Genomic DNA, 19,659 nt, shown 5'->3' on the forward strand with positions numbered 1-19,659 from the left:
ACAGAGATGAGTCCTTGTCTCTCTGTGAGGCTCATTGATTTACTTTTCAAAGGACAGTAATGATCACTTCAGTCTCAGGGTGATGTCTCCAGCTGAGGTGGTTCACTGTACTGAACGTCTCCAGCACCAAACACTTGTAGTGATCCAGAGAGGAAGTAAGAAGGAGAATGTAAACTGTGAACTGATTCTGAGGAAATCTGGACTCTAACCTTCACAATATGAGCTGCTCTGTGTCCATTTCTGATCCAGACGTTCAAAACCAGCATGTGTGAAAATCACTGGCTGTAAAAAATATTGGATAGAGCCTCCAGGACGCTGTGCACAGGTTTCTGAGGTGGGCGGTACCAGCCCTGACTCCACCCAATCAAAAACAGGCAAAGGGGTGGAGCGTGGGTGGAGCTCTCCCCTGACTTCCTGTCTCTCTCTCTCCCTTGACTTCCTGTCTTTCTCTCCCTGACTTCCTGTCTCTCTCTCCCCTGACTTCCTGCCTCTCTCTCCCTTGACTTCCTGCCTCTCTCTCCCTTGACTTCCTGCCTCTCTCTCTCCTGACTTCCTGTCTCTCCCCTGACTTCCTGTCTCTCTCTCCCCTGACTTCCTGTCTTTCTCTCGCTGACTTCCTGTCTCTCCCCTGACTTCCTGTCTCTCTCTCTCCCTTGACTTCCTGCCTCTCTCTCTCCTGACTTCCTGTCTCTCCCCTGACTTCCTGTCTCTCTCTCCCCTGACTTCCTGTCTCTCTCTCTCCCTTGACTTCCTGTCTCTCTCTCCCCTGACTTCCTGTCTTTCTCTCCCTGACTTCCTGTCTTTCTCTCCCTGACTTCCTGTCTCTCTCTCCCCTGACTTCCTGCCTCTCTCTCCCTTGACTTCCTGTCTTTCTCTCCCTGACTTCCTGCCTCTCTCTCCCTTGACTTCCTGCCTCTCTCTCCCTTGACTTCCTGCCTCTCTCTCTCCTGACTTCCTGTCTCTCCCCTGACTTCCTGTCTCTCTCTCCCCTGACTTCCTGTCTCTCTCTCCCCTGACTTCCTGTCTCTCCCCTGACTTCCTGTCTCTCTCTCCCCTGACTTCCTGTCTCTCTCTCTCCCTTGACTTCCTGTCTCTCTCTCCCCTGACTTCCTGTCTCTCTCTCCCCTGACTTCCTGTCTTTCTCTCCCTGACTTCCTGTCTTTCTCTCCCTGACTTCCTGTCTTTCTCTCCCTGACTTCCTGTCTTTCTGTCTTTCTCTCCCTGACTTCCTGTCTCTCTCTCCCCTGACTTCCTGCCTCTCTCTCCCTTGACTTCCTGCCTCTCTCTCTCCTGACTTCCTGTCTCTCCCCTGACTTCCTGTCTCTCTCTCCCTGACTTCCTGTCTCTGTCCAGCTGTCAGTCACTAGATAAAACAGAAGTCCAGAAGAGAATGATCTGATGTGAATGTTGAAGTTCTGCTGAAGATGGGTTAGGGTCCGGGTTTGGTCCAAAGATGTTAACATGAAGACGATTGACTGTGTTGATGTTTCAGGTCTCTAACATGTCGTCCTCGTCACTAACCCTGATGACTTGTGTTTTATTCACAGGGACTCAAGCCGATGGACTACAACGGGCTGTCTGACCCGTATGTCAAATTGCACCTACTGCCAGGAGCCAGCAAGGTGAGCTTGTCAACAGTCAGTCTCTTCTGACCTGTTCTGGATCTGTTCTGATCTGTTCTGGATCTGTTCTGGATCTGTTCACTTCCATCACTGCATCTCTTTCAGTGTGGTGACAGTGTTGTAGTCACACTGACTGCTTTAACTTTGGATACTTTGAGGACAGTTCTGCTACAAGTTCTTGAATTCAGGACTTTTTTCAGGAGTATTTCATCATATTTCTACTTCAGGGTCAGAATACTTCTTCCATGGCTGCTCTTTTATTAATCCAACAGTGAGTCAGTGAGTTAGTAGCTGCAGTTTATCTGTTGATCTATGAATTCAACTGGTCTTTATAATAAGTTTATTATATTATGAAATCTGCTGCAGAGACAGAAAACATGTTTTCCTCTGACAGCAGCACTCACAACATTTCCTCCATTGTAAACACCAGGGTGTGTAAATTCTGTAAAGGACGGTCCTTGGGTTGGGCCAATCCAAACATTACAAACAGGTCTGATATGAGGTTTAAAGGTGCAGTATGATCTATCACAAACAACCACCTGTAAAATTCAAACTCACAACATATAGGGGGCAGCATAACCGCTAACTGCTGCAAACTGTAGCTGCTGTTAGCTTGTTACCTCAGTTAGCCGTGCAGCTTGCAGTAGAGCACTAGCACCAGAGGAATATTGATGTTTCCAGCGCTACCAGAGGAGCTCTGGACCTGAACCAGTACATTTTTGAATGTTTTTACTTCAATTCTTACATTTTGCATCTTTAATTCTGGGCCGGACAGATAATACTGATGTTAACCATGAGCTGTCACAGCACTACAGTCCATCAGGACGACTGTGACACATCGTGGTTTTACTTCACACAACAACAATTCAACACAACTAACCAACAACTAACAACTAGAGTTTAACATCAAAATGACACAACAGGTTATTGATGATGTCAAAATAAAAGAAATGAAAGGTTACTGTCCACTGAAACACTAGAGGGCTTTTAATTTGGAACAGGAAGTGTTGAGTTTGTATTAACAGTGTAATGTAGTTAATTTAAAGGACAAACAGGAGCAGCAGATCAAAACAAAGCTTCGTACTGCCGACTACAAAAACAGCGTGTGAAGCAAACTAGCTGCAGAGTAGTGACTCGTAGCTGATGACAGTTTTGTGTCGTCTTCAGTCTGAGAAGTTTAATGACACAACTCTCAGATCTGGTACTACAGAACAACACATGCACAGCCTGTGGAGCGAATCAGCTATCACCAGGCTCCTGCTAACTAGCCACATGCTGCTAGTTCTCTCCACCTGACAACTGCTGGCACAAATCAAAAAAGTGAAAGCTTGTACACCAGACCAGAACCAGAAACCGACCTAAGCTAAGACATTCAGACCCAGAGGATGAATCCTGTTCTTTGTCTTCTACAGAACAGTAGAAACACGCCGTTTGTCTCAGCACAGACTTCTCTCTGAATATCAAACACCTGGCAGAGGTTAAAGATTAAAGAGTGACCCACAGTAAATTATCACACGGCTACACGGTGAATCATCCTTCTCTTACATATCCATCAGGCCCAACTATACACATCACTGGAGTTCAATGTTGAGAGCAGCTGAACAATCTGAGTTCAGATCAAACGAATAAATGAGACGAGTTTGAAAAGGTTACAGTAGAAAGGAGACGTGAGTCAGGTAGATGGATAATCACAGCTTCAGCTTCAATAAGCTGCTTCATTCAAAGGATCTCTATTAGATATAATGAAAGGATTCAAACACTTCAAGGCCTCCAGTCACACGCAGGGAAATTAAAGTATTCATTAACTTTTATAAAACAAACCAAGAGTCATCCTGAGATTCATCACTCCATGTTTGATTCATACATGAAGAGTGGAGACAGAAGAGAGCTGCAAACAGCAGATCAGAAAGTAACCACATGTGATAATGAGGAAGATGATGAGGACGTGGACGAGGAAGATGAAGATGAAAGTGAAGATGAAGATGAAGATGAAGACGAGGATGAGGATGAGGATGATGAGAGACATCAGGTCATTGAGTCACTGTGTTTACACTGGTTAAGACAGACCGTCACTGTGCTGCTGCACAAACCATCAAATGCATCCTCATGTTTGATTTCAGGCTCAGAAACCAGCAGCAGCCTCTGAATTAAATATGTTTTCATGAATACTTCAGGGGACACTGCTGACCCGTCAGAGTTCAGGGGACACTGCTGACCCGTCAGAGTTCAGGGAACTCTGCTGACCCGTCAGAGTTCAGGGGACACTGCTGACCCGTCAGAGTTCAGGGGACACTGCTGACCCGTCAGAGTTCAGGGGACACTGCTGACCCGTCAGAGTTCAGGGAACTCTGCTGACCCGTCAGAGTTCAGGGGACACTGCTGACCCGTCAGAGTTCAGGGGACACTGCTGATCCGTCAGAGTTCAGGGGACACTGCTGACCCGTCAGAGTTCAGGGGACACTGCTGACCCGTCAGAGTTCAGGGGACACTGCTGACCCGTCAGAGTTCAGGGAACTCTGCTGACCCGTCAGAGTTCAGGGGACACTGCTGACCCGTCAGAGTTCAGGGGACACTGCTGACCCGTCAGAGTTCAGGGGACACTGCTGACCCGTCAGAGTTCAGGGAACTCTGCTGACCCGTCAGAGTTCAGGGGACACTGCTGACCCGTCAGACTTCAGGGGACACTGCTGACCCGTCAGAGTTCAGGGGACACTGCTGACCCGTCAGAGTTCAGGGGACACTGCTGACCCGTCAGAGTTCAGGGGACACTGCTGACCCGTCAGAGTTCAGGGAACTCTGCTGACCCGTCAGAGTTCAGGGGACACTGCTGACCCGTCAGAGTTCAGGGGACACTGCTGACCCGTCAGAGTTCAGGGGACACTGCTGACCCGTCAGAGTTCAGGGAACTCTGCTGACCCGTCAGAGTTCAGGGGCCTCTGTTGACCCATCAGCGCTCAGTTAAACAAAGGATTGGACCCTGTTTCTGACGAGACATCGGGACATTTTTGTGGCAGCTGAACCAGATATCCTGACCAGATGTTGAAACTCAGGTATTTGAATCCAAACATGATTTTTCTAACCATCACCATAAACACAGAGCTGTGACGAGAGAGAAACAGATAATGATGTCCACTTTATATCCAGTGTGTTGTCAGCCTGACGATGTGTTGTGACTGTTATGTTGAAGACAGTGTTATGAACATGTTCAGTGTCATCATGTCTGACAGGACTATAATACTGACTTCTTCATGTGTCCTCACAGTGATGCTCTCTGTTCTGACTCTACTTGTTTCCCAGAAATGTAAAATGGACTAATTAGTGCAAGTGCACAGATCGATTAGTGATTATTAGCATGAGAATGTGTAATTAGCCATTCAGAGAGAGTTACAGCCCACGGCCTGACGACTGTAATGAAACAATGGTGTAATAACTGTCACTAAACACATGGACCAGGCCCATAAAACAGACCAACAGTCTGCTGCTGCTCTGAGCCGGACGGCTCCCATCACTCCACCAACTGTACGTATCATCTGTGATCACCTCCATCCAACACTGGAGCAGATTGGTGTGTATATTCATCACAGCCCGAGGATCACTCTAATCATTTGGTTCCTGCAGAAAAATCAGTGTATTTGTACTGAACGATAGCTGCAGGTTAGTATTTACACAGTGATGAGAGCTGTGTGTGAGCAGCAGGAAGTGTGTTGCTCAGACAACAACACAACATGTTGACAACACCACGTACTGTACATGTTCTGTGCTTACGGGATAAAAATACTCTGAACTTCTGAAAGTAAATGAAACATAATTACGTCAGTGCAGTGAAGCATCACTTCATTTGTTCTTAACGGACATTTGATGTCATTCAGAACAAGATAACTGTTGTTGATCTGTTGAGCTGCATGCTGTCCGTGATGACATGTTAGCTGAACATGCTGCTAGCTGCTTGTTGTTAGCACATCTGTCAGTGTTTTGTGATGTCTTGTCTGCAGTATTAGACATTACTGACCACTTCTCTCAACATTTAAAGACTTTCATTTTCTCATTTCTCTGACGGCTGAAGGATGATGCTCACTACTTGTTATCTACAACATCTTCAAAAGATTGAAGCTTTATAAAAATGTACTCATAAAACTTCCTGAACAGTTATTTCTTCTCTCTTCAGTAAAAGCTGCAGAGTTTCTGACTCCATCTGTCATTCACAGACTGACCGCAGCATGATGGGCTTTTCCATTCTTTATGTGTCCTGCTCTGGTGGCGTTCACTGCTAATGTCATCTTATTTCAGAGAGCAGCAGAACGGGCCTGTGTTTCTGAGGAAATGTCAGGGATTATTTGACTGGTTAGTGAAAGAAAACTCTCCCTGAGGGCTGCTGGTTTCCAGGCATTTGTCTGCTGTCTTTATAAAACAGGATGTTATAGTCACCTTCTGCTCCGCTGCTCTAAAATAATCATTAGGCTCGGTCTGAGAGCCTCATTAAGACCCACTAAAGAGGTCATAAGTTCTGCTGGCGCTCTAATCAGAAGTGAAGTTTCACGCTCTGCTGCAGAGCCAGATTACAGTTTCATCTCCTCTGAGAACACAATCAAACACAATCAGACGGCTGTAATTATTCCAGATTAGACTGTTGATTACTGACACGGATCAGATACTGTACAATGATCGTGATTTTACAGGAGCACAAGGTGAGAGCCTGCTGCAGTTTACTGACGTGGCTACAGAGTCATGATTCTGGTGGTACGATCAGTGTAGAGCTGAAACGATTACTCGAGTAACTCAAATAATTCGATTACAAAAAATGATCGAAGCAAATTCTCTGCCTCGAGGCTTCGTTTAATACCTATCACCCGCGTTATGTGGCCTGCTTAGCTCAGGGATCATTTTTCCACACGGACTGTTATTGCAGACACACACCACTACGTTCAGAATTGAGTGGGCACGATGGCGGAGAGCCAAGAAACCGTCCGTAAAAGACAGAGAAGGTCCAAAGTTTGGGATCATTTCACACTTAAAAAAGAAGATAAAGTGCAATGTGTCTACTGCAATGCAGAACTGGCGTACCCCAACAGCACGTCAACAATGATTCAACATCTGAACCGAAAGCATCCAGTTGTTAACACCAGCTCACCAAGCGTCGCCGACACAAGCTAACGTAAACATTGATGTTAGCTAATTCAACGTAGCCTACCATCGCTAGTTAGAGCGTATGGTGTTTGTAGAGGCTGTAGCCTGATGTCGCTATGACTAGATATCATGTTAAGATGTGGAAACTAATTCGTGTTAGATTGCAAGAGAGTAATAGCCTACACCAAATAACACACACACACACACACACACACACACACACACACACACACACACACACACACACACACACACACACACTCGGCTCGTCTCTCTCACTCTCCCTCACGCACGCGTGCACACACAAGCAAACACACACCCTTACTCCCGGTGTTAGGAATAGTTGGAATAAATACCTGTATGTTTTTTCCAGGAATAAAAGCCAATTGCTTGGTCTGTTTAACAGGCCTGTCATTTTCGTTATGCATTATTTGGTATTGTTGTTTAATAATGCAGAAATTATTTTTTATTAGATTACTCGATTAATCGATTGGATAATCGATAGAATACTCGATTCTAAAAGCCCTAGATCAATGTGTGACACGATGCTGACCAACAGGAAATACAGGCAGCAGTTAAACATCAGGTTTTACTGAAGACAACACAAGTGTGACAAATCAGTCTCTCTGGAGAGGAAACACTGAAAGTGGAATTGATTCATCAGGAACAAAACCCTGATGTTTTTATTGCATATTGTCTTCTGTATGATGGAATAAACCCAATAAAAGCAGCGTTTAAACAGAGTCAGTGATCACGTGTGACTGCAGAGACACCAAACTGCTTTTTGTCTCTTCATATTTGGCAAATTAATATTTTTCAAGTCTTCAAATCTCAGATTCAAACACATCACTGAAGGCAGAGTAACAGAGGTGTGAACCATGTCTGGATATTATTCTATCTATCAGCAGTAACTACTGGTCACTGTGACGAGCTGTCAATCAACAGAGAGTGAAGTGAACATCACCAGGTGTCACATGTTCCCAGCAGGAGGTCAGGGGCTTCATGGTGACGCTTCTCTTATAAACTGTATATGTGCTGATGTGTGGACGACTCAGGTCCATGTTGGACATGGACCTGTGTCATCAGTGTCATCTCAGACTTAGAGGACCGATGTCCGTCTCAGTGTGAGAGGACCGATGTCCGTCTCAGACTTAGAGGACCGATGTCCGTCTCAGACTTAGAGGACCGATGTCCGTCTCAGACTTAGAGGACCGATGTCCGTCTCAGACTTAGAGGACCGATGTCCGTCTCAGACTTAGAGGACCGATGTCCGTCTCAGACTTAGAGGACCGATGTCCGTCTCAGACTTAGAGGACCGATGTCCGTCTCAGACTTAGAGGACCGATGTCCGTCTCAGACTTAGAGGACCGATGTCCGTCTCAGACTTAGAGGACCGATGTCCGTCTCAGACTTAGTGGACCGATGTCCGTCTCAGACTTAGTGGACCGATGTCCGTCTCAGACTTAGTGGACCGATGTCCGTCTCATGTTGATGAGGTCAGGATGTGATGAGTCAGCTCTCCTGTCTCTCAGATCAAATGTAGAAGCTGTGACTACTTGTTGGCAGACGACAGTTAGACACAGTGCTGAGCTCTTGTTGTCACAGCAAGGTTGCCAGGTTTGGCAGCACCATCCTGTATAACAGAAAGCACCAGAGAAGCCTTGCTGTCTCTGCCAACCTTCAGCCGACGGGCTGCACTGGAGTGGTTGGTGGTTCAACTGTTGATCGCTACAAAAATAGTTTCTCCTCCTGAATCAACAGGTTGTTATGATATGAGTGTCTCTTCACAGTGTTTACATCAGTTCAGAGACAACATGTGTCCGTTTGAGCACAAATAGAAACAGATGCATCGTGTGGAGACTCCTCGTGTTCACCAGCAGAGCTGCTGTCACAGCTCAGCTCCAACATGGAAACTTCCTTTTGTTGCTCTACAACAATCGTCCCCGTCTGTCCCCCGTCTGTCCCCCATCTCATCTGCCTCTTTCTTTAGACTTCATTAAGCTCTGGGACTTTTCTCTGAACTAAACACAAACATGTTTCCTCTTCATCATCCTCTTCATCATCCTCTTCATCATCCTCTTCCTGACTCTGTTGATTACAACTGTCACATTATGTAAATACAGCATTCGGTTTAAGTTTCATCCTGACAGACAGACAGACAGAGACAGACACACACAGAGAGACAGACAGAAAGACACAGACAGACACAGAGAGACAGACAGAAAGACATAGACAGAGACACACAGAGAGACAGACAGACAGAGACACAGATAGAAAGACACAGACAGACAGAGACACACAGACAGACAGAGACAGACAGAGAGACAGACACACAGACACACAGAGACAGACAGAGACACAGACACAGACAGACAGAGACAGAAAGACACAGACAGAAAGACACAGACAGACAGACACAGACACACAGACAGACACAGACAGAAAGACACAGACAGACAGACACAGACAGAAAGACACAGACAGACAGACACAGACACACAGACAGACACAGACAGAAAGACACAGACAGACAGAGACACAGACAGAAAGACACAGACAAACAGAGACAGACACACAGACAGACAGACACACAGACAGAGACACAGACACACAGACAGACACACAGACAGACAGAGACACACACACACAGACAGACACACAGACAGACAGAGACAGAGACACAGACAGAGACACAGACACACAGACAGACACAGACAGAGACACACACACACAGACAGACACACAGACAGACAGAGACAGACACACAGACAGAGACACAGACACACAGACAGACACAGACACACAGACAGACACAGACAGAAAGACACAGACAGACAGAGACACAGACAGAAAGACACAGACAAACAGAGACAGACACACAGACAGACAGACAGACACACAGACAGAGACACAGACACACAGACAGACACACAGACAGACAGAGACACACACACACAGACAGACACACAGACAGACAGAGACAGAGACACAGACAGAGACACACACACACAGACAGACACACAGACAGACAGAGACAGAGACACAGACAGAGACACAGACACACAGACAGAGACACACACTGTTCTCTGTTCATGTTTACAGGATTGTGGCAGCGTCTCAATAACAGAGACACCTGGGGGACGAGCTGTCTGTTCAATCCTCTTCAATTTGTCTTTCAGGCCAACAAACTACGAACCAAGACGCTGCACAACACACTCAACCCTGTGTGGAGCGAGACCCTGACCTACTACGGCATCACTGACGAGGATATGGTCCGAAAAACACTCAGGTACGCTCACCTGTGCTCCCTGTACACCTGTGTTAATAATGAAGAGGAGGACATGAAGGAAGGAAGGGAGGAAGGAGATGAGTGAGTAAAGGAGATGAGTGAGTGAAGGAGATGAGTGAGGATGCCTGTTGCTGTTCTGCTGTGGATGTGTCGTCATCAGTCAGGTGTGTGTGAGCGCTCGTCTGTCTCTGGAGGTAACAGCAGCCCTTCCAACAGAGACCTCCTGTGAGTCCTCCTCACTACCATCATGATTCATGTTAGTGTGAACGTGTGATTTCCTCTCATCACTTTAACAGAAGGGAAACTCTGTGTGTGTGTGTGTGTGTGTGTGTGTGTGTGTGTGTGTGTGTGTGTGTGTGATGACTTCCTGTTTGTTGTGTTTCACTACGACACCTGAGAATAAACGTGAGAACACAAAGTTCTCTGATAAATCTGTTACACGAGTCAAGTGTTACTTCACTCGTCTTTATTTTTACCAGTGTTCACGCTGAGCTGGAAGCACCTTATGTAACACTTACACTTCAGCCTGCTGAACATCTCAGCCCTCCCAAACATCTCAGTATGTGTGCAGTGTGTCTGTTTGTTGTACACACAGAAATGTGTAGACTTCTCATGTATATATTAAGAGGCTGCCAAGCCACAGACCACTGTTTGAGACTGTGTTTCAACATCTGTGAGCATGAAACCACTGGATATCTTTAACGAGACGTCGGGACAACGCCAGCTGTGTTTGTGGAGACAGAACCAGGTACTTTAAGACCAAAGAGTCCACACACTATTGTCTAACAGTCCCACAATGCAATGCATCATATTTTATAGCTGCTACAGCTTCTAGTGATGAGCGATGATGATCCTTCTATCTGCTGCTCACTACAGTCAAACATGTCATCATTCATGATGATGATCGGACCGATCACCACCAAGTGTTTTCACCTCTGGGTCAGAACAAGTTTGTTTCACTGTAAAAGTACTGAATCCTTCAAGTGTGCTGACTCACTGCGCCTGCCTGTGAGTTGTGTCGTGTTGTGTTGTGTTGTGTCGTGTTGAAGGTAAAGGTAAAGCTGCAGCTCAGCGTGCTCCCGTGGTCTCTGTCCTCCTGTGGTCTCTGTCCTCCTGTAGTCTCTGTCCTCCTGTGGTCTCTGTCTTCCTGTGGTCTCTGTCCTCCTGTGGTCTCTGTCTTCCTGTGGTCTCTGTCCTCCTGTGGTCTCTGTCTTCCTGTGGTCTCTGTCCTCCTGTGGTCTCTGTCCTCCTGTGGTCTCTGTCTTCCTGTGGTCTCTGTCCTCCTGTGGTCTCTGTCCTCCTGTGGTCTCTGTCCTCCTGTTGTCTCTGTCTTCCTGTGGTCTCTGTCCTCCTGTGGTCTCTGTCTTCCTGTGGTCTCTGTCCTCCTGTGGTCTCTGTCCTCCTGCTGCTAAATCATTATCTTTTGTTAGCTGAGACTTCCTCACATAGTCAGTCTGCTTCTGTGTGGACCAAAGAGCACGCTGACAAACAGACAAACAAACCAACACTGCTGCAGGATGTTTCCATGCAGTGAAAGAGGAGTGTGTGTGTGTGTGTGTGTGTGTGTGTGTGTGTGTGTGTGTGTGTGTGTGTGTGTGTGTGTGTGTGTGTGTGTGTGCTGGTGGAAACAGGTGATAAACAGGCACCGCCACAGAATTCACTCCACGCTGCAGTAACTGAGTAAATAAGAAGAGCTCAGTCAGAAATGTTCACGTTAACATCCTCTTGTGGTGTCAAATGATTTGAACGTGGCGATCAGGAAGCTCACCCTCCTCTCACCCTCCTCAAGTCTTCTGATCCACACATGGCTCAATACTTCTGGTTCTGATAAACGTCTTCTGAACTCTTCAGGTTTAGTTTCAGTGCTGCAAGGCCCTCAGAGTCAGTGTAAGAGTCTCTAGAGTTAAGTGCAGATTTCAGAGAGAGCAGGACCCCTGTGAAAGAGGACGATGATGGGGGACGATGATGGAGGACGATGATGGGGGACGATGATGGAGGACGATGATGGAGGACGATGATGGAGGACGATGGCCTCCAGGTGTAAAATGACTGGTTTTATGGACTGAAGTGTCCTCTCAGGAACAAATGTTTGACCTGCTGTCCTCCTGACAGGATCTCAGTGTGTGATGAGGACAAATTCCGCCACAACGAGTTCATCGGGGAAACAAGGATCCCTCTGAAGAAGCTGAAGCCCAACCAGACCAAAAACTTCAACAACTGCCTGGAGAAACAGTTACCTGTGAGTGCACACACACACACACACACACACACACACACACACACACACACACACACACACACACACACACACCTGTGTGGTTGTTGGTTTGATGCAGATGATAAAAAGTTCTAATCAGAAACTCTGATCAGACGATGAGCTTTAAATATTATCTTTAATTCATGCTGCACTCCTCTACACCACTGCTCAGTAATATACACAACATATACTCCAGTGTATACTATATCATATACTTAATACCATACAACAGTACAGTATTAAGTATAGTATGTTCTTTACAACACTACATACGGTTAGCGGTTGCTAACAAGTGTCTAAATGAGACTACAGAGGTTGTCGGGGACATTAAACGTCCTCACAGCGAACACGGACACTCATCTACTCACTAGTCCATCTTTACAGGCCCACTTTAGTTACAATAATAGCAATAATAAAGATTCTGTTCCACACATGATGTGTTCAGGTCCAGTACAGACCACAGTATCTATCAGGATTCAGTGTGAAGCGCGACAGATTAGAGCCTGAGTGGGGAGCAGGAGTGGATTATGTGCTTGTAGAGCTCAGAGCAGAGTGTCATTGAACTGTGATTCAATATCCTCGTCAGACTGCCCACACACCTTATGTTAACATATTACAATGAACGCAGTGGATGGTGGTGTTGGATGGTGGATGGTGGTGTTGGATGGTGGATGTTGGATGGTGGATGGTGGATGGTGGTGTTGGATGGTGGATGGTGGTGTTGGATGGTGGATGGTGGTGTTGGATGTTGGATGTTGGATGTTGGATGGTGGATGGTGGTGTTGGATGTTGGATGGTGGATGGTGGTGTTGGATGTTGGATGTTGGATGTTGGATGGTGGATGGTGGTGTTGGATGGTGGATGGTGGTGTTGGATGGTGGATGGTGGTGTTGGATGGTGGATGTTGGATGGTGGATGGTGGTGTTGGATGGTGGATGGTGGTGTTGGATGGTGGATGGTGGTGTTGGATGGTGGATGGTGGATGGTGGATGGTGGTGTTGGATGGTGGATGGTGGTGTTGGATGTTGGATGTTGGATGGTGGATGGTGGTGTTGGATGGTAGATGGTGGATGGTGGTGTTGGATGGTGGATGGTGGTGTTGGATGGTGGATGGTGGTGTTGGATGTTGGATGTTGGATGGTGGATGGTGGTGTTGGATGGTGGATGGTGGTGTTGGATGGTGGATGTTGGATGTTGGATGGTGGATGGTGGATGGTGGTGTTGGATGGTGATGTTGGATGGTAGATGGTGGATGGTGGTGTTGGATGGTGGATGGTGGATGGTGGATGGTGGTGTTGGATGTTGGATGTTGGATGGTGGATGGTGGTGTTGGATGGTGGATGGTGGTGTTGGATGGTGGATGGTGGTGTTGGGTGGTGGTGTTGGATGGTGGATGGTGGTGTTGGATGTTGGATGGTGGATGGTGGTGTTGGATGGTGGATGGTGGTGTTGGATGGTGGATGGTGGTGTTGGATGTTGGATGTTGGATGGTGGATGGTGGTGTTGGATGGTGGATGGTGGTGTTGGATGGTGGATGTTGGATGTTGGATGGTGGATGGTGGTGTTGGATGGTGGATGGTGGTGTTGGATGTTGGATGGTGGTGTTGGATGTTGGATGGTGGATGGTGGTGTTGGATGGTGGATGGTGGTGTTGGATGGTGGATGGTGGTGTTGGATGGTGGATGGTGGTGTTGGATGTTGGATGGTGGTGTTGGATGGTGGATGGTGGTGTTGGATGTTGGATGGTGGATGGTGGTGTTGGATGGTGGATGGTGGTGTTGGATGGTGGATGGTGGTGTTGGATGGTGGATGGTGGTGTTGGATGTTGGATGTTGGATGGTGGTGTTGGATGTTGGATGGTGGTGTTGGATGTTGGATGGTGGATGGTGGATGGTGGTGTTGGATGTTGGATGGTGGTGTTGGATGTTGGATGGTGGTGTTGGATGTTGGATGGTGGTGCTGGATGGTAGATGGTGGTGTTGGATGTTGGATGGTGGATGGTGGTGTTGGATGTTGGATGGTGGTGCTGGATGGTAGATGGTGGTGTTGGATGTTGGATGGTAGATGGTGATGTTGGATGTTGGATGGTGGTGCTGGATGGTAGATGGTGGTGTTGGATGTTGGATGGTGGTGCTGGATGGTAGATGGTGGTGTTGGATGGTGGATGGTGGATGGTGGATGGTGGATGGTGGTGTTGGATGTTGGATGGTGGTGCTGGATGGTAGATGGTGGTGTTGGATGTTGGATGGTGGTGCTGGATGGTAGATGGTGGTGTTGGATGGTGGATGGTGGATGGTGGTGTTGGATGTTGGATGGTGGTGCTGGATGGTAGATGGTGGTGTTGGATGGTGGATGGTGGATGGTGATGTTGGATGTTGGATGGTGGTGCTGGATGGTAGATGGTGGTGTTGGATGTTGGATGGTGGATGGTGGTGTTGGATGGTAGATGGTGGTGTTGGATGTTGGATGGTGGATGGTGGTGCTGGATGGTAGATGGTGGTGTTGGATGTTGGATGGTAGATGGTGGTGTTGGGTGTTGGATGTTGGATGGTGGATGGTGGATGGTGGTGTTGGATGTTGGATGGTGGTGCTGGATGGTAGATGGTGGTGTTGGATGGTGGATGGTGGATGGTGATGTTGGATGTTGGATGGTGGTGCTGGATGGTAGATGGTGGTGTTGGATGGTGGATGGTGGATGGTGGTGTTGGATGGTGGATGGTGGATGGTGGATGGTGGTGTTGGATGGTGGATGGTGGATGGTGGATGGTGGTGTTGGGTGGTGGATGGTGGTGTTGGGTGGTGATGTTGGATGGTAGATGGTGGATGGTGGTGTTGGATGGTGGATGGTGGATGGTGGTGTTGGATGGTAGATGGTGGATGGTGGATGGTGGTGTTGGATGGTGGATGGTGGTGTTGGGTGGTGATGTTGGATGGTAGATGGTGGATGGTGGATGGTGGTGTTGGATGGTGGATGGTGGATGGTGGTGTTGGATGGTGGTGTTGGATGGTGGTGTTGGATGGTGGATGGTGGTGTTGGATGGTGGTGTTGGATGGTGGTGTTGGATGGTGGATGGTGATGTTGGATGGTGGATGGTGGTGTTGGATGGTGGATGGTGGTGTTGGATGTTGGATGGTGGATGGTGGTGTTGGATGGTGGATGGTGATGTTGGATGGTGGATGGTGGTGTTGGATGGTGGATGGCGGTGTTGGATGGTGGATGGTGGATGGTGGTGTTGGATGGTGGTGTTGGATGGTGGTGTTGGATGGTGGATGGTGGATGGTGGATGGTGGTGTTGGATGGTGGTGTTGGATGGTGGATGGTGATGTTGGATGGTGGATGGTGGTGTTGGATGTTGGATGGTGGATGGTGGTGTTGGATGGTGGATGGTGATGTTGGATGGTGGATGGTGGTGTTGGATGGTGGATGGTGGATGGTGGATGGTGATGTTGGATGGTGGATGGTGGTGTTGGATGGTGGTGGTGGTGTTGGAGGGTGGATGGTGGTGTTGGATGTTGGATGGTGGATGGTGGATGGTGGATGGTGGATGGTGGTGTTGGATGTTGGATGGTGGATGGTGGTGTTGGATGGTGGATGGTGGATGGTGGATGTGGTGTTGGATGGTAGATGGTGGATGGTAGGGGTGGGCGATATGGGCAAAAAATAATATCTTGATATTTTTTCGGATTTTTGCGATAAAGATAATCAGTTGATAACCTTTAAAATGTGATTGGAATTGTCTGAGTTAGGGTTTGTGTCCACCAAACGCATTTTTAGCGCTGAGAGCGCTCAAAAACTCATTTTCCAAGCGCCCAGCGGTGTTAAAAGTTGAACAGATTTCCATTTGAAGCGCTCCGAGCGCTGCGCTAAAAAAACGTCTCCGCTGACGTCTTTTTACCGCTGATCACGTAGGCCCACTAGTCATGTGACTGAGGCCCCGTCCACATGGACGAAGACGATCTTTTTTTCCTCCGGCGTCATCTCAAGAATATTTGCGTCCAGACTGATCCACTGAAAACGACTGAAAACGCTGTAGTTCATATTCCAGGCCTATAGGTGGTGCTTGAAATTCACCAAAAACGGAGAAGAAGAGACGGAGCGAGCACAAAAAGCTTGCGTGCTGTAAACAAACCGAACACAACAAGAAGAAGACGAAAATGGCTAGTGCAAGGAAACCAGAATCGTTTGTGTGGACCGATAATGAGGTCGAACTGCTGCTGCGACTCACACTCGACTACAAGGCGAGTCAGTTGCAAGAAACACGAACACAAGCACGTAGTCCGCCATTGTTGATGTTGTTGTTATGAGACGTCGCAAACGATATATATCGGCCACCCCTAGTGGATGGTGGTGTTGGATGGTGGATGGTGGATGGTGGTGTTTGGAGCTCAGAGCTCTGCCTCGTGTTTGGAGAGACTCGTTCCCGTTGCTCCTCTCGTGTGATTGGTGTGTATGTAGGAGTGAGACACAGCGTCCAAATATCCAGAATATGCTGAGTATCAAACAGGCGTGAGCTTTAACCAGCACCGCCTCTCATTTAGTCACAGTCTGTCTCAGAGATGTTAACAGGAGGTCAGCTGGACTCAGGGTCAACTCAACTATCTCTTACTTTGCACGTTAAAGTCGAGAACATGATGAACGTGTTGTCGTTACTCCCAGCACAGTAACAAACCTGACATCTCTGATTTCCTCTCGTCATCACTGAAGCTCGTTGTAACACTGCGTGGGTAGTTCAGGATCTGAGGCTGTAAATGTGAGTAACAGGAAGCCGGGCCAGCACCGGCCCGTCTCCTGCCAAAGTCCTGGTGGATCCCTCAGATCAACACCTCACAGAGAGCAGTGGGGCGCTTGTGCTGATGCAAGAGAAGAGGCCATGGCTGACAGAGCGCTGGCATCAGGCCGAACACACAAACATGTTCCTGCTTTAGTCTGAGTTTTCTCTGAAACTGCAGCAGAACCAGTCTCAGTTTAACAGTCTGACACTCAGCAGGACCGTGTGGGCGTGGTCTGATGAGGTTTGATTGACAGCTCTGGCAGCATTTTGAATCAAATGTTGCCAGACTTTGATTGGTGCACAGACAGAGTCCCGCCCACTTCAAAGCAGCAACAAAACAAACACAAAATCAGAAATTTGTCATGTAACCAGAACTTTTCTAACTCTGGCAGAATGTGTGTTCATGTAGGACCCATCAGCCCTCATCAGAGGGAGGTGGAGGGTTTCAGGACCTTTAATGAAAAGACTGACTGGAGGTATAAATGAATCATGAGTATCATGCCATCACAGCAGCCTGGTTAGTGTGATGCTGTAGATTAGGGCTGGGCAATATGGCCAAAACTGTTATCACGATATGTTTTTTTATTTTGATCGATGTCGATAATTATCACGATATACAGTATATTTAACAATAATAATGTTGAATTGACAGTTTTAAGAGTATTTTCCTTGGGACAGAACCCAAAACAAACCAGAAGGTTAATTATGGTTTATAAAATACAATTATCTATTGTCAGGATGAACAGGTGACAAACATCCAACAGAACCAACCAACCAAATGGCTTTATGCTAAACACTGAATAAACACAATGATGAATATGTTCAACACATTGCTTGTTTCAAACGCGTCTCAAACATTTTAGAGGTGGTATACTGAGCTGAACACTGATTAAAGACAATAAAATCAAAGGTAAAGCTGAGGATGTTCTGCTGCTGTATTCCTGAGCTGGTTCAGTTCAGCTTTAACGCGTCCTGTTCTGTCAGACCTGATGTGGTGACGTCTCTGAGCTGCTCTAACTTCACCCTTCACTCTGCGTACAGCTGGTTTTTAACCGTGCTTATAGGCATCATGTGTTGATCGATACAGGACGTCACTGCGCTGGTTCTGTCTGTGTGTCGCTTCGGGTTCTGCTCATGTGGCTTAATGTCTGAAAAGGCAGCGGCACCTGTTGGTTGAGCTGAAGTTTGACTAGTAGCAGCAGTGGGATGGGCTGCTGGCTACCTGAGGGGAGGCTGACGCTAGCATGACAGCGCTAACTCATACTTTGGGAGTACTGTTTGGGACGGTACCTTTTGAGATGATGGAAGAGGTTGGTGGTGTTTCCAGTTCTGCTGAGGACGGGTCGCCGACACATTTAGCATCTAATGCTGGTCTGTGCTTTGTCAGACTTCAGGTAGCCGAACTATTTCCAAATAACCGGAGTGGTATGACCTTTCTTCGGTACAATTCCTTCGTCTTTGTCAGTTTCCTCGCACTCGGTGTCGCTGGTCGGACCGCTCATTGTCTGGTGTCGGCTCGACACACAGGTGGTGACGTCACTCTGAGGTGTTGTGAGTGGGAGGGGCCGGAAACATCAACCACGTGCATCTGTTTCTCTGCTGTGTGATTGACTGTTGGTGTTGTGTTTTCTAGGTGAAGGAAAACAGACTCAAAAATAACTATCGAAAATAAATGTCATAAATTTATCATCGTTATCGTGGAACATTTTATCATGAAAATTATCGAGATCGTTTTATCGCCCAGCCCTACTGTAGATACACACCAGCATAACTTCTTGAAGTGAGAAAAACCTGAGCTAAGTACGGTACATAAAAGATGAAGTTAGTTGTTACCAACTCCCACTGTCGGCCCACCACAGGACGCTTCTTTTCACAAAACAGTGAGAAGCGTCTCCAGGAGCATTTCAGATAAAACCACATCAGCAGGTCCAACCAACAACCAAGCTAACAATCAAGTCTTCACAACTCACCAATCAAGTGTTTCAGTAGTGAATCAAACTCCAACAAAAACTGTCACGAGCGTCCAGACTTTCACAGTTTCGTGACTTGTCTGGATATCTTGCTGTGGACTAAACATCCTCACCCCTCGGCCTCTCTGCTAATGGGCTGTAACCTTTAGTTTGGCCTCTCCAACAGTTTGAGCTCAGCAGCATCATTACAGCAGGAGCTGAACTTCCAGGGCAGACACAACAACAGCTTCTGAACACGAGTACATACACGGAGATGAGACGGGCCAGACACAAAGTGGTGATCGTCTCTGAGAGTTAAACCTTTAATTGTCCAGCTGAGCCGAGGGGACAGAAATATATCACACAGATCCAACATTCACTGGCAGGTAAACTGCTGGCTCAGACCCTCCTGCTGTCTGCTGGAGCCAACACTGAGTCAGGGCTGCACACACATCCATCAGATAGTAATGAGTGAACGCAAGGACACACCTGTCCAGGTAACCTCAGGACACACTAAAAAAGTAAATGTACTTGGTTACATTCCTTCACCGTCTGTGTGTGTTTGAGTGTGGTTCAGTCTGAATATATTTGGTCCCGTCAGGTTCATGTTCTCTGGCCTGAACGCTTTAATAAACTTCAGCAGGAC

The 19,659-nt window shown here is 47.3% G+C and overlaps 1 protein-coding gene across 1 annotated transcript in view; it reads left to right on the forward strand.

Moving 5' to 3' along the window:
- Nucleotides 1-19,659, forward strand: part of doc2b (double C2-like domains, beta) — a 119,814-nt gene that overhangs the window by 85,972 nt on the left and 14,183 nt on the right. Inside the window, exons 3-5 of the mRNA XM_073478821.1 lie at nucleotides 1,548-1,622; nucleotides 9,926-10,035; nucleotides 12,148-12,274. Of these exons, the coding sequence (XP_073334922.1) occupies nucleotides 1,548-1,622; nucleotides 9,926-10,035; nucleotides 12,148-12,274 (312 nt within the window). The remainder of the gene's footprint in view (nucleotides 1-1,547; nucleotides 1,623-9,925; nucleotides 10,036-12,147; nucleotides 12,275-19,659) is intronic.

This window comes from Pagrus major, chromosome 13 (assembly GCF_040436345.1).
Source record: "Pagrus major chromosome 13, Pma_NU_1.0".
NCBI lineage: Eukaryota > Metazoa > Chordata > Actinopteri > Spariformes > Sparidae > Pagrus > Pagrus major.